This window comes from Varroa destructor, unplaced genomic scaffold (genome assembly GCF_002443255.2).
Source record: "Varroa destructor unplaced genomic scaffold, Vdes_3.0 BEIS01000007.1, whole genome shotgun sequence".
NCBI lineage: Eukaryota > Metazoa > Arthropoda > Arachnida > Mesostigmata > Varroidae > Varroa > Varroa destructor.
In genome coordinates this window covers 5,760,751-5,785,611 of record NW_019211460.1, presented here as the reverse complement: position 1 = coordinate 5,785,611, position 24,861 = coordinate 5,760,751, and the positions used below count along the sequence as shown (strand labels likewise).

Below are 24,861 nucleotides of genomic sequence, written 5' to 3'. Positions count from 1 at the left end.
TTGGTAGAAGTTGAGAACTAAATTAAAGAAATAGTCAGCCAAAGCATTGGCATTAGTATGAATTCATGATACCTAAGAAAACCGTATACGTGTGGGAAAAATACTAACAACCTCTGAAACGATAAGTACGCTTGATTTACGAAATATAGTGGCGACATTAGCGACGTCTTATATTACGTTTTGTTTAGATTCACGCAGGCTTCGTGTCTGTTTGCGACTATCTGAGCCTTTAAAAAGAAAAGCAAAAATAACGGAATGTAAAATTGAAAAGAAAATCTGCACTTTACCCAAGTATTTTTATTACAACCGTGGTAACCTAAGTACTTTGAGTATATAGAGTGATGGCAAAATAAGTATAATACCATTGATCTAAGCCTATCGATCAATTAAAATTAGTAGACATTGAGATAGTTAAATTGGACAACAGATCTGTTCCTATCTACTGTCTTTGCGGTATAATAATTTTTTTGCCAAAGAAACAAAGGTAAAATTAACGTGTAATTCGGGTACTCCTTTTATATACTCTAATGGCCGTAATATCCTTGTATGAAAAAGTGGTCTTGAGTAAATCGTCGCCATGAAGTTCACGAACGATTATGATCTCCTTATCGCCTAAACTTCGTTGAACAAGCTTTCCGTTTTCTAATGTACATGTAGTTTTTACCTAAAACAAAAAGTAACATTTAAAACAATAGATACTAGATAGGCAACATGCTGAACTTAAAGCCGTTTAAAAAGGGCAGCTTGCTTACACATAGGTAACAATTATATTTAGCACAGGCGAACGTATTTCTCTTATGTATGAAAGAAAAATTAGTAGTTTTCTTCCATGATCCTAATTATTTAAGAACTTTAATAGAACATCTGGGTTTAGGCAAACTGCATTTTCATGCTAGTCCTATAAATCCATACATTTTCCACTCAACTATTTAATATGATACTTGTTTTGTTCCGCGTGTATTATTTTCTCCAAATTTAAAAGATGAAAATCGTAGATATATAACTTTTCATTACGAATAATAATTTTAAGCGAACGTATTTTTCCATTAATAGACGGAGTCTACATATATAAAAAACAAAAAAAAAAAAAAGATTTTATCTCGATTTGAAGAATTTTGTTTCAGTATAATTTGCAGTTAGATTTGAATCAACTTCTTATGCGATGTCAATGTTGTTCGTTATATGATTCAGATAAGGTGAGATAGGGTCTCAATCAGGTGTCGCCGTTCATTCGATGATGCTTTATGTACACTACGTAATATTTAAAGTTCAATATAGGGGAAGCGCAACTTGTTTATAATTAGTAAACATTTCTAGCTAACGAAAAATAGCTAAAAAATTGATAGACAGAAACGCATTCGATATACTCACCCTGACGCCATCGAGTCTTGTCTCAATGAATTCTTCACCGAGTGTGAATTTCAACTCATGCGTTTTCAACAACGTGTGCGTCTTTAGAGTCCACTGATTTCCATTTATCGCAATTTCAATAGAAGGCTTCGAACCTGATGAAAGTACCCTCCATGTAATGCCGACGTCAACCGCCTTCAGAAAATCTTCATAATCCACCGACTCAACCGTTTTCCATATTCCATTAAACAGAGAAATAGCTTTAACCTCGGTGTTTCCAGGCTCGCTCATGGTTATAGCACACGATTTGGTATATCTATAGGTTCAATCCCTAAAATATTACATTGGAACGTTAGCAATGTAATGTTCACTGAAACATTCGCTATTTTATTTTAAATATTATGCAGAATATATGCATTTTTTACACACTGACAGTACTAGCGAAAAATATGCGCGTGTTTAGAAAGGGGGAGGGAGGACTTTAAACAAGCTAGTAATACATGGCCTGTGGTTCAATACTGCGGGAAGACATCTAGATCTGTCTTATATACAAAAAGGCTAAACTATGGGAAGGTGGCTAGTTATATTTGCTACTGGATTGAGTATAAAGTTCCCGTTAACAGATAGCGTTTATTCGAATGGTAATATCTAGCTGAAACTTTCAAGGATGATTGCTTTGAATTTTGAGCCGTCGTGGAGCTCTAGGAGGCGCGTATCCGACATTTTCTACTTCAAAGAAAAATAATTGTTTGCGAAGGCAAGCATGCAGCAAAGTTTCCACTTGCCGCTTTAAAACTAGACATTTCGACAAACGATGATCCGACCGGTAAAGAAAAACAAACGACGGAGGACTGCAGGCATCCCTTAAACGTGCGGTCAACCCCAGAGCTAGTTGCACAGACGGAAGTAACCCAGATGATTATAGATAAGGTCGAAAAGGAAGTAAAGTGAACTTTACAGAAAAGGACCTCGGACTGGCAAAAGGGTGACGCAATCCAGCGTAAACAATGGCTCGAACGAAAGCCCCTTTTTTTCGTTAAAATTAACTTAATTTGCGCTATCAGAGTTTTCAAATTTGATGGCTCTGTGAGCGATAAAAGACCTCCAATGGAAAACCTGTTGGATCCGGCGTACAGTCCGCACATCGTTCCATCTGATTATCAATTGTTTCAGCTAATGCAACTAGGCAAACACTTCAAAACAGAAGCCGAAGCCCGCTAATGGGTCAACGAATAAACGATAAAATGTATTGTATCTGTCAGCCGATACCGAAAATGCACATTAAAGCGTTATCCTCGTCTAAGAGAGAAAGTACCTAAAAAAAATAATATTGTTTGTTCTTAACACAACACTTCTATCACCAATTTGCGAATTCATTTTTCAAATGTATATGCATTTTAAATTGAATTTTACAACATAAAATAGGTTATTTCAGTGTCTATAGAGCTGCAGATTCAAATCCAAATAGAACTTCTACATTCTTTCGCATCATGGGTTTGCCTGGTTTGCTTTTTTTCGATATTTCCAATAATTTCGATCGCGTAAGCTCCCACGGAATCTGTTTGAAGACCGACGTTTTTATCTTGCTAGTCCTGGTTTGAAAATTGCAGGGAGTAAACCCCATTATTCACTTTGCTAAGTGGTTTCATATAATTAAGAAATTACTTTGCGCTTAGCGGATCCTGCATTACAATTTTGTTCACCATTTACTTTTTAACTGCCATTATGATGGGTGGCAAGCAAAACACTGATAGCCAGCTCGTTTGGCATTTAGGTATAGTTGGAAGCTCAGGCCAGAGGGAAAGCCAGCACTCTCTAGCTTCTTCTAGAGTAACTTTCTAAATTAGTCAGCCGCGGTCTGAATGAACGGTTCATCCTTTTCAGTGAATTCGACCCTGTTTTTCTATAATCAACTTTTTTTTTAGGAACGAATATGTATGCGGTAGAGTAACATATATGTGATGAAACTCTTAGCTTCTAACTAGAGCTTATAGCGCATTTAGCGCTTCTTTCAATGGCCAAGAATACGCGTCTCCGCTTGGTTTTCACGCTTGAATTTCCGTCACACTCCATTTTAGTTCCCAACTTAGATTTTTACAAGGGTGTCTGGCGCAGTACGCTAGGTTGTTCTCAGGAATTTCTGACCCATTATGCTATTTTTTCTTGTTAAATAAGGATTCGGGCAGATTTGGTAAAATCATTAGGGAGGAATTGAGAATTGGTTGGTAGCAGTCTCGAAGCAAAAAAAATCCAGCCATTCCTGCACAAGCTAAAATTATGCTTTTGTAGCACCGATCACACATAACTGCAGATTTCTTTTTTACGTACTAGATTTATGCAAGGACATTTAGTTTGTGTGCATATCCTTGGGTGGTAGCAGATGGCTTCTGACTCGTGACGAGTTTAACCGAAACCGGTTATAATAGAAATCAATTTTAATGCAAAAAAAAGTAAAATAAACAATGATAACGGTATCCTAAAGGATGTCTTAGGTTCTCTGTCGTCAACAGAGCTTCTTACAGGCTTTTTAAATATTTGCCAGCTAACAAGAATCGTATTAAGTCAAAACCTTAGCTGCCTTTAGTAATAAGGGTTTGATAGATGGCGGTGTCTCTCTTTTCTACCCGGAAGAAAGAATTTTCGAACTAAAGCGAACTTGGATTGCAATTTTGGGTTATCACATCCCGTATTCTTTAGATTAGGATGAGCAGGTCAACATACAAGGCCACTTTATTTTCACATGAATATCTTTCGCTTTAGCAAGGGAGAAACTATTCTGGGTCAGTTGAACCGTACCGTTTTCGTATTTGCTTCTAATACTGTCGTATAAAATAGTTTCACAAATGCGGGCCGAAAGCAATGCGGAAGATTTTTTATCGACAAAGAGCTGACTAAGGTCGATTCAATATGAAAATTACTATTTTTTCAACTTTAAGGTAGTGGTCTATAATTTGTTTTTTCAGTGACAAAATTATCTTAGCGATATTCGTAGGGCAAGAACTGTGAGGTCTGAGTAAAATATGTGGTTACAGAAACGTACGCACTGAAGTTGGGCAATTAAGATCATAACAAATGCTTTACATTAGAATGGAGCAAAGAGAAAAGTTATAATAGAGTGCAGGAAATCTTACAAGTTTTGATTTATTCAAGAGGCTAAATTTATATAATCTTAAATTATAATTTTACGCATTTTCTTTTCTCATTTTCAGTTTAGTAAAATCGAACTACATATATAACAATAAATCCCTTAGCATTCGGGAAAATTTCATTATTTTAAATAATACTGGCTATGTCATTGACCTCAGACGGATTTGACATGAGCCCACCCAAGAGACGAAATCAATGGCCGGCGGTCTCATTAGCTCTGCATGATTCTTTTTTAATTTTAAATTAGTTTTTTTCTGATTTATTAGCTGCAAAATATAGTGGCGACTTTTGTTTGTTATTCCGCTTTGCTAAATCTTCATATGCTTATGGTCAATTGTTATAAATTCCTGAAAAGCTTTTTCCGCTCTGTATTTTAGCTCTACGTTGTAACAGATTTGTCCGGGTTACAAAATTTTACCGTGAGTTTGGATTCTATAGACTACGCCACCGGGTAAATACAGAACTTGCGATATCAACTTCTCGCCAATATCAAAGTACTGCGGAAGCAACTCAGAAATTTGTTTCGCGTACGGTGAAGATTTTACACCTAGGAGATACGGGCTAATCTAACAATTACATTTTCACAAAACTTGTTCAGAGCTGTTTTTGTCGAACTGGCGCGGTGAAATGAAGTAAGTCCTTTACGTGGAACACGCGATGCGTAAACGAAGCATGCCATTTAGTAGGAATACTCTCAGTTATAGAGTCGTCGTTTTACGCTCCACACCCATTTTAGGGTTATTCTGGCAGCTTTTTAATTTGAACGTCGAACAAATAACACTTACCTATTTTTGAGTATAATACGTTACTTATATATATGATAAAACAAAAAGGTACAGGATCGGAACAGGAAAACAAGAACCGCCATTGCTTCTCGAACAACGTAGGGCAATCTATAGAGACTTCACAAAACGATTACCATCGAAAGAGGCAGTTTCACGCTACTAGTACTATTACTAGTACCAAAGCCAAACTGCTATTGTAACGCGATATATCTGTTGGTAAAACGAGTCTAACTATAGTTGTTAACGAGGTCATTTTAATGGTAAAAGGAACTTTGTATAAGCCAATTGGTGCACGTGCGCTTTGAAAATAAAAATTGCGTTTTTGTTGTCGCTCACATATTGCTCCTTTTTATTAAATGGCTTTCAACGAAATTTTAAGCGGGAAATAAGAAGTGCTTAAAAACAATTGCCGCTATGGCTGTATACTGTTAGAATCAAACAGACGTGCTGCCATAAAAACATAGGACACTTTTTTTGTAGTGGTCAACATTAACGTGATATTTTTATGCTGGAGGTGCCAGGTCCATATGTTATTATAGATTTTAGCTTTTTTATCATACATAATAGGGCAACTTAATATTTCTTATTTACAGGACCTTATTCACTTTCTTTTCATCCTGTCATCTAATTTGTAGCTTTTTAAATTGATAGAATTCAAATTTTGATTGGTTGACAGGAAATGTACAGACGACTCGATTTTTTCGCAATCGTTCGTTTACGTTACGTAAAAGAGCAATGACCCTTCTTAGCGATTCGCGTATGGATATACAATAGCAATGTATTAACTTTTTGTCTTTTCGTGCTCTATTTTATTATTTTACATAGAGCGTATCTTTAAGAAAAATCGCCACTCTCTTACGTAATGTAGGCGAACGCTGAGGAGCTTTATAGTCAGGAAATGGGCGTCGTCTGTACACTCCTTGTCAACAAATCGAAATTTAAATTTTAGCCCTGCTAACTGACATCTTTGTTGGCTATAATATGTATTATCTTATTCGCAAAGAAGAAGTGAATGTCGAATAATTATGAGTATCTATAAAATGGTTACTACTTTCAAAAAACGTGTTCTTTTTTAAAAATAGCGCTAAAAAACTCTTAAATTGTCTCTACCTATGTTTCGCACTCTCGTAAATGCTCGAGACTCCTTCTGTTATTACGTCATAAGCTTATAGTTGCTTTAATTTGGTAGAATACAGTCCGTGTTTCAAAGACGATCTCAAAACTGAGACATGTAACACCCGAGTAGAATAGTTTAGCATTTACGAGCAACTGTTTTCTTCTTAGAATAGATTTAGATAGTTTTTATGGACAAAATTGCGAAAAACACATCTGCATCACACGTATTATAGCTGGCATGCCAGGCTTATTTGAACAACATACATTTTACACAATCGTTATCTGCTGTTTTCGCATTCTATTAGAAGAAGCTGTCGTGAAGCTATGAGGCAACCTTTGGATTTACAAAACTGACCATACATCGTAACCAGTCGAAGAGAGGGTATACCGTCAAGCTTTGACAAAATTTTTGTATTATTTCTGAGATTTCGCTTAGCAGGGACAGACGTGACTCTTACGGCTACACCAAACTCGGCCTCCGTTAGAACTTATATGCAGTATGGCTCACTTATATATAGTAACGATTTAACGCCTGCTGAAGTTGTAAAGCTGGCCTTACCCCATAATGGTTCGAAAATAATGAGCGAAAACACACGTAAACCACTGAAAATCGAAGATCTACGGTTTATAATGCCGCTAACTTTAACACCAGGTTGAAAAGGAAAGTAACGATCATGTATATCAGTGGCCGAATACACAAGAACGCTGAGTGTTCTTATTTTATACCTACTTATCCTTTGTAACAATCGTACTGTGTCCACTGACTCCTAACAGGACGCTTAATACACTGTTCACAGCAATGGCTTGCAGAGTATGAAACCTATAGTGGCGCACGGATGCGTGGCGCACGGATGCGTGACGCCTGAATATTGTCTCACATTTGATCGCACAAAAGCAAGCAGGAGTTGGTATTCGTTTGTGCTGCAATATTTGTTATTAATAGCTTACTGTCGCACACCTTCTCGCCACTTGTTGTTCTGCTGCTGTTAGATGAGAAAGAAGGACGCGGCGAAACGGAGCAAGGATGAACATTCGTATCTGAAGCAAACACGTAAAAAAGAAGAGGGAAAAATAAATGTGAATGGCCGAAGCGTTGGGAGAGGGACCTGAGCATAAGTCCGGAGTTATTGCAGTCCAATGCTGACAGCTAAAAGATAACGTTGCACAACATGAGCTGTTATGCAACTTAGCAGTGAATTGATACAACACCATAATTACAGACCATTTTATATGTATAAGGTGTCCTTAGTTAGGAATATTCCGTAGCGTTCGGGCCCGACCCCATCTTACTCTAGAAGCTTTTTAATTCGACATAAATTAAATAGGGTTTCTTACTTGCCTCCTTCAAGCGTATTTACTGAGCCAAAATGATTCGAGAAAAACTAAAGTCCAAGAATCTACAGCATTATGTATTGTACCCACTAACTTTCTAGGCATGGCATGGTCTGGATGACCAAAGTCATGCCGCCATCGCTGGCTCAAATTTGGGTATTGGCAAATAGTTATCATGACATATGGTAAAAAAGTTGTCTTATAGGTCTGTTGGTGAAACGCCACCTCGACTAGACCTTCTAACGGGTGCAAGCACCTGTTGCTATACTGAAGACGTGCTTTACTATTATAAGAGGAGACTGGTGACATTAGAAGGGCCGGCCAATATAGTAATTATCTATGACCTTCCTTTTCGCTTCACTAAGAAACCAAACTGTCTATACCTTCTTCCGGATTCGAGCTTAAACCATCTGTGCCCCTTCGATTACTAGGCAAACGCGTTAATACTGCCCCATTGCGAGGATCAGAATTTAATTACAGTTGGACTATATGTGCGTGCAAGTTACTAGCGAACTGAGTATATGTTGGACAGCCTAAATCCAAAGCGTCATCTAATTTTTGTCTGACTCAGTAGTGTTCGCAACAACAACGAAAGAGACGGTGAAAATCGTGCCTCTAGTGCCTTTCCTTCTTTGGGGGCACAAGTCATGAAATATCTTCAAAAAAAGTTGTTCTTCCATACTTTCTCTATTGAGGTTGACATTTTTTAAAAGAAGATTGACTAGTCTTCGAAATAGCTAGGGTTGACATTGCTCACAGACAAGAGAAATAACGGCTAAAGCATAACGCTAAAAAACGGTCACCTGCTAAGGGAGATGAACGGGTCATAATTGTTCTTGTCTCTGCCCATTCTTTTGTTCTCTTCTAAAGACTACTTTCACAACCGTTATGACGTTCTTCGAATAGTTTTCTCAATGAAAACGTACCACTTATTTCTCATTATCCGTTGTCTGCTGCTCTGGCCCTCAATTTTTTACAGCTCGTACGATATAAGCGCCACTGTGAGCAAGGGAGCAAAAACTGGACGTTCCGAGTTTTGCAAGCCTGCTTCATCTTTTCAATTGAGATAATATAACAGCGACCATAATAACGTAGACTACGAATGTACAATAGAATAAACAATCATGGTTTATTTTAAGTCTAGGCCAAATAGGTAAAGGATCATGGATCCCGTTTTTGCAAGGAGTATAGAAAAGTAACAAATGCATATGTTAAAGCAAGTGATGACAAAAATTTTAATAAGCTTAAGTTTCCGACGAATTGGATAAACCTCGTGCGATTTATACTATTCCGGCAAGGCAATCTCAAAGTACCCAGATGAGATTTTAACCGTAATAAAAGCCCTGTAATTAAACCCAGCTACTAAATCAGGCACTACATATCTCCAGCCCCTACATTTATAGCGCAATTTTCATTAGCACGGCCACTTTCTTTCATATTCATGTCTACCAGCGGAAATTTCGAAAGCCAAAAAGTAAAAATGTCACTAACTTGTCTAAAGCATATGAAATTTACTTATTTATTTATTTATAAAAAAAAAAGTTTCTCTTGCGTTTTATTTCCAGAAACATCATAAATCTTATTTTTCGTCGATTTTTTTTAACCAAATCTCGTTAATCAACCAATTCCGGTGTATACATATTATCTTTGAAGGACAACAATTCTGTTAACTTTTTGAATACAAAAACTTAGTCAGCTTGAAGTTGGCCTGAAAGATTATACTTTTAAAAATAAGAGAGCGCATAGTGTGATAACAACGATGCCTCTGCTTTGATCGCGATAAGTTGATTGCCAACTGAACGTTTAAGGCCAAATCAATTAATATGAATCGTAATTTGTACACAAAACTGATCAGAAACACACCAAAGCAAAACTTGTACCATGAAACTTGTCCACACAGTATAAAGTTATACAGTCAATGTTTCCTTTGGGGCTATGATTATGCGCAAGTGATACTACCTTAAACGGTAAAAATACGGCCTTTGTGCCTTGTCGCCACTGAACTTATAAATTATGTGGCTATCAACAGTCTACTTGATGATGTCGTAAGGCCTCGAATATAGGTTGTCTATCCAGCTGATTGTTTGTGGTCAGCATAGTCAGAGATTCTGCGCATTGAGAAACTATACTGTAGTGGCATCAGCGTATAAGAGCATATAAACTGGGCACTTAAGTGCCCAGTTTATATGCTGGACGTCCGCTAGCCGACCTAGTTTAGGTGTGTGAAATCTGTGTGCTCCATTTACTAAAGATATCTGCTGCTTACGATTCAGTTTCTGTCATCAATGGTTATCATCAGTTATCTGAGCTGTCTTAAAATACGGACCAAGGAGTTCAAATGGTACGTGGGTCATTGGGTTCTGACACACAAAGTCTAAGTAAACTGAAAACATATCTGTGAATGTTCCGTAATTAAGAGATCAGGTACTCATGCTTTTTGGCATAGATTATCCGAAACATAATGACTTATTCCTAGTTAAGATGAAGCCAGAAAGAATTTTGCTGGTTGCCTCAAGTTATGCTGACATGTATCTGGGTGTAGAAGCGAAAGAATAATTAACTTTTCGATAAGTGAACACACCCACAAGTGAATAAGGAGTAGTTTCCTTCACTTCCTACAATTTTTGCCCATATCGCGTACCCCACGAAGGAGAAGCCTTCATTGTTAAGAGCAATCAATTTCTTGACCCATTTGCAGACTTTGGCCTCTGTTCAGTAATTTTTCTATAGCTATACTGCATTGATTGACAAAAGTGATGATCAGACGGAGGGATGTCCGCCCTGTACACCGGGCGGAGCAGAGTTCTTCATTAGAGATCTGTTAGCGCTCACTGGGTTACCCAAGCAGTATGTAGCGTAGCGTTATCAAGCAGCAATTTCACCTTACGCCGCCTTTTGCCGCTCCAAAATTTTTCTTCTTAATTTCATTGCTTAGACGGATTTGAGTTGCGCGATCCCTTGTGACTCTTTCCTCGGATTTGAGTGGTGGTACTTTTTTTTTTATCCAACTATATGCAAAGGCGCAGCGTTTAGCCATATTTCTTCGTAGCGTCGAATTGGAGAGATATGCAGGGTAAGATATTGTGGGAAATTCATCTTTTATCTCCGGCAAAAGTCTTCTACAGAGATTACTTTTTCTGTCGTGCTAGCCACGAAAGGAATTGTCAGGACGTTGAGATGTTTTTCTCTTTCATTTTGTAATATTTTTAGCGCATGGATTGACAACAGTCATTTGTGTCATCTCTAGCTGTGCAGAGAGCTCTCGGGTCATTTGCGTAGGAGTTCCTGCACTTCGTCGTCGTTGACTTATTGTTTGTTGTCTATGTGGAAACCTTTCGTTCGAAGGCCATTCGTCGCACCCTTTCAACTTCACAAACAACCGTTTAATATTCGCAGCAAACATTGAGCAAGTTACGATGTGAGCGAATTCAGAATAGAAGGAAATATATTTTCTCTTATCAGCAAGTTAATGTACTTTTAAGGTCCTTTGCACAAATTTGCAAGACTTTATCCATGTGAACACTGACGGGTACAAATGAGGGTTAATATTCCAGGATTTACTAAAATGTATGCCATGTTGTTGAACTTGTATTCATATCTATGTTTCTAATGTATTTCTTATTAAAACTTTTTTGGAAAAGCTTTGAGTGTGCAATTTTAGCCATCAAGCCACTAGACTTATTTTACACACATCGTAGTCCGGCATATTAAATTCCATTGTTTCCTCAGTTATCTTCTATACATTCCATATTGCAATGCTCAGTACCATTATTAAGATGACACGATGAGCTGACGTATGCTGATATGTTTAGTTTTAGTTTATGCAATTGTAAATGCTACACTTAAAACTATGCAGAAAGAGTTACTTTTTATAAGATTGGCGTAATATAGCAATTTTTACAGTATACAGGGTTCATACCTTTAGGGGCAACTGGAGTTTCTGGTTTGGACTGCCGGGATACTTTATTCCTGAAGACCTTATTGGTTTGGCTTTCACGTGAACACGTGAAAGAAACGTGGCTAGCTATGATAAGACTTTTCGCCATCAGAAGCGAGTATCTACGAAAGAAACATGGACCATCAATTTCGTGGTCTAGTAGGTCATTAACGTTACAAAGGAAGTTCTGCTTAAGTTTAGGCACCGAGACCATCTGTCGGACGAGCAGTGGGACACCTCTCACCATCTGTTCTCGAGGGAGCAGAGGCAAAAAAACAACGAATGGCTCAAGCCAACTCTTCCGATGAATATTAAATAAAGACTAAAAGGTACTTTGTTTCCGCAAAGTGAACGAGGGATAAGAAGCAGTCAGGGTTATAGAAAAATTTGAATGGCAAGGTTAACTCGCGAGATTTTGACAGATGATCAAGTTGGATGGGTGAAACTTGAAAAAAGCGTTGTATACTTGGTAAAAGTAGAGGACGCGGTGATGGCTGTGCAGCAATGGGTAAGTGTCCACTGTGTACTTAGCTACCTTGGTAACGAAGAGGATCTTAGCGATATTATGTTGGGGTTCAGAACCAGTTTAGTGCGGAAGTTTATCGGTAGCGAGGGCGTTGGATTAATAAACAATAAGGAAGTAATAAATCAGTGGCGACATATAGCAGTGTGGACTGGTAATGCAGTTTAATGAAATGGTATGCATACTGTTTACTATAGAGAAAAGTATCAAGGGCTGTGAGCGCTAGCAATATTAAGAAAACATACACAGAGGATCTGAGGCCATTAAAAATTATAGCTATAGTAGTGACCAGTGATCCTCTAAATATGACGCTATATTGTGTACTGCATACGTCGACGCATGTCTCCGATTGGCACACGCACGCTTACCGCGCTACAGATGTTAAAACGCAGTATCAGTGAGTTGAAGGCTTAAACAGCTTAAATGCTTCTCATAAAAATGCCTGTAAAGCTGTGACAAATAATAAGGCCTTAAAGTTACAGCTGACTCATCGAGCTCTCTTTCTTCTTTCCGACTGTGTCGTTCAAGGACTAGAGCGCGACCTTTGAAGTTATTCTTATACATGGATTCATTGCTCATAACGATTGTACGTATGCTGATCTAGAAGCGGCTAATTCTATCTCTGGTTTCATAAAAATTTTATTTTTTTCTTAGTCAAACGTCGCTTCTTTCGGTAATAGACTACGACGCAATTGTGCTAGGGGCAGATATCATAAGTGATTTGCCAATTTTTGGTGTAAAATATATCATTACGGAGCAAATATCCGAAATACTGCTATAGTCAATTGGAAAAGCAACAGACAGTGATGTAATGTCAATAATTACGCATAAACAATGCTGCGCTGAGCGTAGGCGCTAGACGGGTGAAATGGTACGCATTGGTTGCTCGAAATGTCGGGCAGGCAAAAGAAGAGCGTTCAGTTATCAAGTTTACAGTAAGAATAGCCAGCAAGCTGTAAAGTTTTGTACTGGTACCTAGTAAGCCCTAGAAGAACATAAAGCGAAAAGAAGAGAGTTAGACAGAAACAACCAAAAAGCGGAAAAGATAGCGTTTTCCTATTCACCGTTATTTATCGATCATTTGTCACCGCCTAATCGGTTGCCATGCGCCAATTCGCTCGTTAACTACTCATTGGTTGAAAACATAAAATGCTTGTGACATGTTTATAGGCGAAAGCGTGGACTTATGGAAAAAGGCTGGTCTCTGTTATGTTTGTATGTAAGCGAATGTATATGTGCTCTTGGTGTCGTTCGATATAATCGCCAGTAACGAAAGAATCTAAGTAAGAATGTTCGTAGAAAATGTTTCCTACTGCACAGTACGACCAAATTGTATGATGGCAGCAGTATTTTCTACAATTTTTACGACCATGGACTTCAAAAGTTAGATTGACATTGAGCATTGCACAAAAACTTAGTATCATTTAGCATACTGAGAATTAATCTTCGGAGTCAGGGTTCGCTTAATTTATGGCTGCAAATCTGCCCAGCTGCAAAAACTCCTATCATCTCTATTTTTGACCTGTTTACCTGTACTTTACTGATCCAACTTGAAGGCCTTCTAGCTCATCCTAGATCACATGGATGATCCAAGCTGAGTTCTCATTGAGCGCAGTTGGGTCGTCAGCATACTGGGTAAGCTTTACATGCTGCAGCACCTTGAATATACCATCACTCAATATATTCATCGATGGCGTGGCGGAACCTCCCTTTTTCCTTACGCCATGAGTCTCACGTAGGAGTATAACTTCAACGCCCTACTGTTCTTGGCGCTTCTGAAGGATCTTTCAACGAAAGTCCGCAGGCACAGAAACCTTGTGAAAATACACTTGCACGCCAATAACTTTATAAATTTGAGGAGCTGTTTTCAAATCGATTGAACTGGGAATTTGGCGAAAACGGCGACTATAAAGATTGGGAGGGAAGGGCATACTGCTTCCAAGACGCGTTTTCTATCGCGGAATCGTCTTCTTGCTTACGTGAACAATTTTTCCCATTTCGAGGTACTTCTTTGATTCGATGGTAGAAGGTTTTCACGTCCAAAAAAATGCGGAAAGGCAACGGTAGCGAAGTGTACCGTCAAGAAAGCCATCTCCACTCGCTGACTATCGGTTTTCGTATGTTCGATCTCAAATAGCTTTACTAGTTGCCTACAGGCTATGAATCATATCGGGGACTTGTTTGTTACAATCATAAAGCATCTAAATAGGTTCAAAGCTATTTATCTTAAGTGTATTCTTCGACTTCACCGCACGGTTTAAAATCGGCTCATTTATCTTCTCGCTGAAACAACTTTGTTTACCGAAGACTCAGAACAACGCGTTCATCTACCGTCTACTACGACTTGGCAACTTAGCTGTTTAATATAAAGTTCTACATATTAGGAACTATGATAAATCGCGCATAAGTAGCACTTGCAACTAGCTACGGAAAGCATAGCTTTCGTCGTAAGCTCTGTGCCCCTGAGAAATTTGAATCAATATATTATAAAAGAGTGGGCCACCTGTTAAATCTGAACCACTGATGTCCGCTACGATCCGCCACATAGGTAGCGCTTAGCTCATCTTTTCTTGCCTTCAGTTAGTTAATCTGTTTATAGAACAACAAGTCCAAAAGCGCTGCCATAGCAAACAGCCCTTCTCCGTATTTCTTTGTAACTCAACGTTCTTAATTACGCAAATACGAATTACGAAATAAAAGCAGGCAGGTCAATACAGATTGATTCTATGTCCACTCATCGTTCGAGTTCAACATTTTTCAAGTAAGTCTTTTTCCCGTTGGTGAATAACTTCACGAACCGAAACAGCCATGTCCGGTCTCATAAAACATAAATAGTTCGACCTGAACGATCTAAAATTTACTTCAATTAATAAATATTAAAAATGAATCAAATATTTATTTGAATAATTTACTTTCCATATGACTATTGTATTTCCTGAGATTTTTGTAGGCTGAAGTACCAGCCAATAGGAAAGTAAGGCTAAAGTCAAGATTAAATATGGAGTCAACCAACACTGGAGCATATAAACGAGGTTATGTCCAAACAAAAATAAACTGCCTTCGTGCATGGAATTGATAAGACCAGTTTGAGTGTATATAAAAGACTAAAAGAAAGTATGAAAAACCAGAACAATACAACACGCTATGCGTTAGAAAGATGGCTTCTCTGCCAGTAGAAAATTTGCTAGAAGAGTACTATAAAAATTATGTATAGCGAGCTAAATTATGGTCTAGCAAGGAATACAACCATATAATTTGTATGCGCGTACGTCTACGCTGTAGGCAAACAATTGGCTCCGCAGCTTCGAAAGCTCCGTAATAGATTAATGGGTAACGTATTTGCTCTCTAACCTTGTCGTTCAAGTTCGGGTATCGACACTGGACGTTTCTGTCAAGGAGCCAGCCGTTTGATGCAAAGTCTAACGGTTACACTGTAAGACTGAAAGAACTGTGAGCTCGAAACACAAAGGTTCTTCAAAAGGAACCCAGAGGTCAGCATCGCAATGCCGGAGGTCACCAATCTCTCAAAAGGGACCGGTTTTAATATTAAAAAAAAAAGTATCAATAAATTCTTCGAGAATTTAAGACGTGTCAGGAGAAAATTTTAATTCGAACTCAAAATATCTAATGATGACGAGACTAAGCGCTCGACAGCGCACTAAAGAGCACAACTGGCAAATAGTCTCGTTAAGCGCGGCGAGCAATTTCTGTCGAAGCAGTAATCTTTTGCCATCAAGGCAATACAATGCGCCCGTTCTTTATGTTTTGTCGGGTAAAATACAATGAGGTCTTATCCAGATGAATCAAACGGAACTATTTATTTTAGTCATTGATTGTTTGAAGTGTCTCGTCAAATTACTACAACATTTTTTGCAATACGTAACTGTCTCCCAAAAAAAAAAAATTAAGCTTTATTTTATTTTAGATGATTGCGGAAATCACGTGAACATTAAAGGGACTCGCTTTGCTAACGAGCACAGAATAACATTGTTGACTATTCCACTGTACTACAGCGACAGGCTGTAACTGTTAGACATCTCAATCGTTTCGTCATTTAAGAGCACTGACAGTGATTTACTCCAACAGGAAAGAAATTACATAGAGCCAACGTAGCTTTAAGCACTTCGCAAAGACCATCGACGTCCACATGATCGCAAGCCGCTCTAAATTCTAACGAAAGTATATTGATCTATAATATTTGTCAAAATATAAACGTAGCTCTTGTTGTGGTAGCCTTGAGCATTTAAGATGTCGTTGGCACCTTTGTGGGGCTCTTCATGCGATAACTAGACTAAAGTTAGCCCCGTCAAGAGGAAGTATTCGTAAGAGAGCTTCGCCGAACAGTTTACGCTTTGTGATTTTAGAGATGAGACACAACTCGGCAGCCGGACGATTGGCACGTACGTAACTTATCACTACATTTTATAAATTACATAGTTCAATAGGCATTCGGCTTAGCACAACATTTTGATCAGCATCCAACACTAGCCATAGTAGTAAATAAACACACTAGGTAGTCAGTGTATTTACCGAGCAACGAATGTTGTCAATCAATCAGAACTAGGCAGGTTCATCTCTTAGCTTTAATTTAGATTCGGATGGATGATAATCTGTCTTAACTTGGCCCAATGTTCGGGTAAGTTAATCCTCCTTTTTGCAGACTTAGCATAGTAGTTTAAATTAGTCAGAATAGCCAAATAACGTTACTATGTTACTACAAATCTGTATGTTACCTACACTAAATCTTCTCCCTAATATTATACATACAATTTCACATCTAATAACTTATACGTTCATCTCTAGAACGAACGCAAAACCTTCAAGTAACACGCTTTAATCATGCAATCACCGCTCTGTCCATTTGTTCGAATAATTATTTTTTTCGTTCCGCTCAGGTTAATAGGCTTGTTCGCAGCGGTTTGAACCGGTTCCGAAACATTTAGGGTACTCGACAGATATAACTTCGTATTTACCTGCTAATCTTAGGGACAGGTTATAATTTGGGTTTGGGTTTGAGCCCGACACACTTCGTTTTGTGCTACTACAAGCCGGCCGTCTGAGGGAATGCCAAAACTCGAAACATAGAGACACGGGACAGGAAATAAGGGACTTAACATATAACAATATCTTGAGCTGTAGTGGTTAAATGAGCTGGTTTGTATAGTCGCGGAAATTGATGAGCCTGAGTTATCTTCTCTTTAGAGTTAGCAGCAACAGATTGCACTCAATTTTTAGCTGTACGCCGTGTTTACGGAAACATGTATTGAAATATATGTTTCTTATATATGTATATCACTGACCCAGACGTTGACAGACGTTAGAAGGGAACACCGAAACTGATAAAACTTAACAACAACGGGAAATGAGAAGCCAATAATCACCAGAGTTCTTGCAAGTAAAGAACTTTATCCACTACAGACCGCCTACACATATTGCTTGTCATTGTCTCAGTGGTGCCTTGGAAAAAGTTCGATTGCAGCAACCACAGATGTACGTCATGTCTATTCTTTTGCATGTAACTAGCGGTCAGCTTAAGTATGCTTTTTATAAAAATCAAACTCGCGTTTTAAAAAAAAGCTTAAAGTTTTTCTAAGTCACTCAAGTTCATCTGGCCATATGGCAGCCCTTATAATAATCCAGCACGTCTCAGTGTTCGAAGTTTTGTGTTCGGTATCGTCATTAGGCATCCCACCAGAAACGGTTGGTTCTCAGAATCAATCGAAATGTGTTCATGCATGGATTCGAACCTAGACCAAAACGTGTCTATAATAGTAGGCAAACACGTTACCAACAATGCTGCCATGGGGGCCGATATACACACACTACAAAAGCTTCCAAGTCCTTTTCCTAACTAATTAATTTTTCTCACGACACCGGCACCTGGTCGTCTAATGCGGTCAGAGATGTAGGTTTGTAATTTCTCAAACGGGCTCACTAAACTAAAAAGTCTTGCGATTTTTTTGACTTGCTAGAGAGCTACGGTATTGGTGATTTCGCAATATTGGCTTTTATCATATCTGCTGTACGGATTGATAGATCAGTCCGCTGTTATACTTGTTACCGCTACCATCTTCCTATCCTGAACCAACTATAGTTGTTACTCTGTTACAGAATATCGTAGTTTAGTCGTCTAGTTCAACGTTTATCGACCCACCATGCGGACCCATGTGTATATATATATATGTGTGTATATACTTTTTTTAGTCAAACATTTCCTCAGTTGACTATTTTTGTAAAGAAAACATTTATATAAATATTCACTATAATTCATTTTTTCATAGCTAAAGCGAACTAGCCCACATTTTCAACAAACAGGTTATTCATATTGGTTTATGAAAATGACGGATGATTTAGAAGCTCAGTCTGCCCTCGTGACAAGATGGAAATCGGCAACAGAGCCTCCGTACCTGAGGATGAACAAACTATCACTCATTGTCATTGAGAAAAAATCTTCTGCAGAAAAATATTTGCCCTCGTAAATTATTTTTTCTACATAATCTTTGCCATTTCAGTCTCATAGATTGTAAGTCTTCCTTTGAAGTATATAGTTGGTTCCGCCGAGCTGTACGAGGTCGAGGCTTAAATGACCCAAAGCTTGCCAGGTCTAGAGTTTGTAGCTTAGTCGAGTAGTACGAAGGAAGCGTAATGATCTGGTCCCTTAAAGCCAACATGATCACATTTGAAGCCTCACACAATTAGCAGGTTTTTTTTTAAACAAGAGCAAATGACTGCAAACTTTCTGTGTAATATATCTCGACGGGTTGGCGCAGACGAAGACAACTATTGTAAAAAGGATTCCGCTTTCTTGTGATGTCGTCTAAGCAATTAGTAGGCGCAATCAATTTTTGGAGGATCTATTACCGTAATAGACGTCTCGTTTCGATTAAAAATATTTGGCGGAATGAAATTGCATGGCTTCACCAAAGATTTCGAAAAAAACTTTGACTTCGCGTTAGGTATAGTACGTTCTCGCGTGACTTTTAGGCATTGGATAAGGTATCTGCTAATGTAGCCTCTTGAAATGTATCAAACACACAAAACGAATGAACGTATGTTTACGCAAGCTCCTTTAAGGCATCAGTCGTTACAATTTTTACAAGAACCTTGAGCTGTCTTTGAAACTTAGTATTTCTCAAACTAAATCTGCAAACTGCTTCGCTAAAAAAAAAAGCTCACTTTCTATAACGGCAGCTACTTGTCGTATAGTTTCGTGCTGCATTCTATCCCTATCAGTCTTTTTTGTATGTACACGCCATTTTGTGATATCGAACGCACCACAAGTTAAATATACAACACATTCTACAAGGCAAGGTATAACCTCGGTCACTCGTGCATAAGCAGTGATAGTAGGTAAAATGATTGTCTAATGTATAGAATCTAACGCTGATCAAAGGGACATGGTATTTAAGTAATATAAGAATTTCAAAAATTGGATGCAGTCTCGGTACTATGAAAATAGGGTCGTTTTACTGAGCTGTTGAATAAATCTGCCGAGTAAAATCAAGGAAACAAGCACTCCGAAAAGTACTTATAAAGATTGATATTTGGACCCTGAGTGGGTTGAGAGTCGTTAGTCATCCATTGTTTGTAATTCAACATTAATCGCCAAAATAAAGCACATGTATCGTATTGGCGATAGCGTTCCTCTGTTTGATGAAAATGCCAGTTCATAATTGATTTCAAGCGTCAAAAAAACATACGATATGTTAATTTACTTTTCTATTTTCTTTCACGTAAGTTCGAAATAGCCTCAGAATAATATGAAGTAGTGATAAATAAAAAAAAAGGCCGGCTTTTCTTTTGACATCGAGAATGTAATTTCGGCACAGCCAAGGCTGTATTGAAGAAAAGAGTGATTAATTTGCGTTCAATGAAATTCTTACCTTTTCCTTACAGCCTCACTTTTTGGAATCCGGGCAAAGAAAAAATCCAATAGCATAGATTGCACTACATATCCGATTATGTATTAGAAATTTAATAGAAATGAAATTCTAAATTAACGATGCCTGGTTAGAAAGCACAGGGTGGGCCGTATAGACCCACCCTTTTCAAAATTAGGTTGTAATACATGTGCCCTTGTTACAAACGAGATCTTTATTTTTTACCCCTCCATTGTTTGCTTCCCTGTATATACGCTTAACAGTTGCTGCCTCTTCCAGTTGATTGTAGTGGACCAGCTTTACGTTCGATTCGGGTTTTAAAGATGGTTTCACGTCAAATACAAGTGCATCTTCAGCACCTACTTTATTTCGCCTTTTGCTAAGGTCAAAAAGCTGCTGAAACAGCGCAGAATATTTCTGCCGTGTACGGTATCTACGCAATACTTAAACGGGTCATTTAAAGTGGTCTTCACAGTACAATAACGGTACTTTGCAACTGCAAGATGAACCCCATCCCTGTCGGGCGCCTGAGGTAGATTTTAATAGGCTGAAAACATTTTTGAAAAAGGGCTGCTAAGAAATAGCGTGTAAATAAACAAGAAGTTAGTCAGTGGTCATCGGCAGTGCAGTCCTATGGTTATCGACAAACAACTTCAATATATGTGATTTACTTAAAGCTTCAGATCATGGGTGTCCCACGAACCAAGTAAACAGTATGCGAAAAACCGGGCTTCTTATATATCGACACTTCGCTTGCAGCGAACAACACGCAGACGAAATAATCATTCATTCCCGGTGTTTTCACGAAGGTATAAAGCAGAGAAAGGAATGGGTAGCTTCGTAAAATACGCCTCAGATCAGAATCAAGCTAGCTTTTTTTCTCATAAAGACCGTACGTTATGTCTGCTCAGATTGAAAAGTTCTTACACACTAAAGAACGCTTAAAAAGAACAAGACGGTGAATTAGGGTTTTTAGTTTGGAAACTATGGACGAATGAATTTGCGCGCAACTCGTATACCGAAAACTATTACTCTCGTAGTCAATAATAGGAAGCCACATATGGGCTTCCCTAAAAGTCATTTCGGAACAGCTGAAATCCTGATGAGATTCAGCCTCGCTGTACTCATTTTATCGGCGACCTTCAAGCTAGGCAAAATCGTCCTTCTTAGGCAACCTTAGCTCCCTGAAAGCCTGCCTGGTGTCAGGCCCCTCCCCTTCTTTGTTCTTCAGTTTCCTCTTTTCTTGTCATCGCACGGTTAAAAAACGCTCAATCCTTTTTCTAGGTTTTTTCTGATTTTGTCATATGTCTGAGCTATGTCCAATTAGGCTCATTCGGCTCCCTATCTTCAGCCCTCCCGTGGTCAGTACCTTAATAAAGATAGCATTTTGGCCAAGACTAGCGTAACTTCTGTAGACAGCATTTTATAATCGTCTTAAGAGAGATTATCCTCTGAGCGTCTATCAGCATCTTTTTGATTGTTGCATTTCTTAAGGCTCTATTTGCGTAGGCCAGAAACGCACAAGGACATCGTAGTTAGCAGATGCTTAATGTCCTTATTTGGGCCTCTCATTTGTGGCATAAAACCGGTAACGCACGTTCTTAGTTTTTCGTTTGCATGTGGCTGCAAGACCAAGGTCGAGATCAACTTCGAGGTATTTCACCTTCTTTTTAATCCTGGCAAGCTTCTCGTCCACATGTGGATTCACTTCTTTGTAAGTAGTGCTTTATCCAGTACGCTATGGCAGCAAACATTTCGTTTGTCTTGGACTCAAAACAGGTGTAACCTGCTCCAGCTTGTAGATATCCCACATGCATCGGCAGACGTATAGTATTACTTTGGATACATGAAGAGTTGCTCAATTCCTACTATGTTTTGTGCCTCTTTGGGCCCTTCGGCGCTCTTCATTGCTAAATCTTCGTTTTTGAATTTTTCCTATTTCTTTCTTTCTCGTTATATCTTCAAGAAAAACTATTCCAGGCACACATAAGTCCTGCACGTTGTTGATAATTTCTTCCTGCTCCGCGGGCGACAGCGCTCAGTTTCGCGCCATTTCTTAGAAACCTCTACATCCAAACATTGTGTGTTACGTCCATCTTTTATTTGTTGTAACCAGTAACCCAAATTAAGGCCACATATTCAGCTTCATCCAGGCTCTTGACAGCCTTTTTTCTAGAAACTGCCTGGCAAGCCTTTACTCCACGTTTTCTGATATCGAAGCGTGATCCAACTGAATCACACGCACGAACATGCGCGAATTCTTTTGCAAGACTAGCAAACAGAAAGAAATTCCTTTCATCCAAGTACACACTGACATACAGCCTTTTTACGAACAACAAACAAAAACTAACTACGCATACTTTCATGCACTGTATCGAACAAACCTTTCTTCTTCCCGTTCGACAGGTGATATATATAGAGACAGCATATAAGATATAAATTTTAAAAGCACGTTGTTGACTTACAGCTTCGTGATGGAGCCAGCCAGAATGATACTGCATAAAAATACATCTTAATTGAGGATTTTGAAACGAGTATATTCATAGTTCCGAAAGCTAATTTTGAACACCCTTAGTAATAATTGGCGCCTTTATTGCTGGTTTGATTTGATCAGGAGTTAAGCCTCTGTCATTAAAATATTCTACGTTTAGGGTATCTACAATAAAACGCAAGTACCTGGAGCCGGACTCATCCGATACCATGACTGAATCCTTGGCGGTGTTAGATACCTCAGTATTACTCATTTTCTATATTTGCTATACAGAACTTCCAGTACGACTTTTTAGATAAATACAGAAAGCATTTCATTAAGACAACGTCAAGAGAACTATAACAGAAGCGTCTGCAAATACCAAATTTGAACGCTAAGCTTTTTGGCTATAAAACAGAGCACTGGTTTTGTCCGTTTGACTACTGGGCCTTTTTATGTACGTAAAACGTCCAGTATCGCCATTGCGTACTCGGTCTATGTGACATGGGCCAGTGGATATTGACATGCGGCGTGATGTCTGCTAATTGGTACTCCTATTCTTACTGGAGCGGCCCTTTTCTGTTAATGGGCAGTTCAAAAACACAACAGCCCGTTAGCGGTTCGTGCTATATACGCATAAAGACAAATGATGGATATCGATTTTTCGCGTTATATGCATAGATCTTAAATACAAAATATTCGGTACAATTTTGAGTAACCTGTACACTATAGAAAAAGGGTAAGGGGCATGCTTACAGACCGTGCATGAGAATAAACGGTCCATATTTAGCTTAGAGATTCTTAATCTTCTATTTTTCATTCTAACACATTTTGTTTGAAATTATAGCTATTTTAGTTAGCAATTATAGCATATATGGCAGTCGATTTATAATCTATTTCATTTCTAAGGCTCCTGTTCATTCATGATATTCACGACTCAAGGCAACCTATAATAACTATGCCTGTAGTGATACACTAAGCGCACGCATAAGTTGCTTCTAATTTTCGTATGGTAAACACTAAATAAAATCACCAATAGACCTAATCTAGAAGAGAGTTTTTTTTTTATACAATTTATACTTTACATTTTCGGATTAGCTTTACAGATCACCCACAAAAGTAGGAAGCACGTACGCTTACATAGAAAATAAAGTAAAAGCATTAAAGGGTAAATCACTAGATGTACTCGTACGACGGAACCAACTACATTTTTAGAGATAGAATGTAAATAGAGTTTTTAACGACATTTTACAAGCACATCTACTTTATGAGACTACCAACTTATAGCGTTCAAAATTATAATCGGCTGATCGTTTCATAATTCTGTATCGTTCTTCTGTTTCGTGTAATGTTTACGCTGCCTTAGGTACATAGTGGATGACGTCGTAGTCATCTTAGCCTATTATAATTACAAACTATTATTTTGCAGAATAGCAACTGCAAGCCTACTTTTTTTCCTTTTCGACTTCAGCTCTAGGTTTCCTCATGTTTTTCACTCGCTGTTGCCCCAAACGACATTTGACTGTTTCTCTTTACCAAATCTCCTTACATAAGCATTAGTCTCTTGCCGGCCAGAAACCATCGCCTATGTCGCTCCGCAATTGAGATACCTGGTACTAGCGGTTACGTCGGGCTTTGTCTAGCTTAGCCTTGTCGGCCTGCCTTTATTGGTCATCACGTCGTCTTCAACGGCATGTGAGTTGGTAGCCTACTTCTCTTGACGGCTTAACCAGTAACGTCTGCATTTCCGGTTTTGTCTACCATTATCTGCGGCATTAGCTGTTATCGACTAAAGAAACAGGTGTACTTAGCCTACAAAAGGCTCAAGTATTTAATTAGGAAATATTTCTTTTCTTTATCAATAACGAACATAAAACTACGTTCTGGAAAAATGGACGAGAAGCCTGTCTAGAACAGACCGGTAAAGGTGTCGGCAATGACTTAAGACAGAGTTTAGGTGACACGAGTCGGCCGGAACTGAAGCGGTAGCAAGGTTAGCAACACAAGGCAATAAAGCTGTAAAGGTCATGTGTTCGAATTCAAACATCCAACAAGAACGTTATTAATGAGCCATTTTCCACGAGAGACTATTTTCTTAGGAATTATAGACGGAAATTGCATGGCTATGTAGATCTCGATGCGTGTAACTTACGGCTTCTATAGTGGTGTGCGGGGAAACTTCACATCCAACAATGGTGAACATTAAAAGTCAAGAGTATGCCAAAAGAAAATTAAGATGAGCTGGAGAGCTTTAGCAGCCGCAAGATTTGATAAAATCTACGAGGTTAAGGTGGAAGAAAAAGTTCAAACTGAACGGGACG

At 38.5% G+C, this 24,861-nt stretch overlaps 1 protein-coding gene across 3 annotated transcripts in view; it reads right to left on the bottom strand.

The window, feature by feature from the left end:
* Window positions 1-277: 277 nt before the first annotated feature.
* The window catches only part of LOC111254729 (fatty acid-binding protein-like), a 52,870-nt gene continuing 28,286 nt past the window's right edge, over window positions 278-24,861 (bottom strand). The window contains exons 1-3 of one of the 3 annotated variants that reach the window (XM_022815879.2): window positions 7,125-7,314; window positions 1,372-1,681; window positions 278-664 (exon numbers count right to left, since the gene is read on the bottom strand). In XM_022815879.2, coding sequence (XP_022671614.1) covers window positions 491-664; window positions 1,372-1,641 — 444 coding nt within the window. In that variant the 5' untranslated portion in view covers window positions 1,642-1,681; window positions 7,125-7,314 and the 3' untranslated portion in view covers window positions 278-490. Of the gene's footprint in view, window positions 665-1,371; window positions 1,682-7,124; window positions 7,315-24,861 lie in introns of those variants that run through there. The other 2 variants (XM_022815878.2, XM_086975613.1) reach the window with 2 other exon arrangements.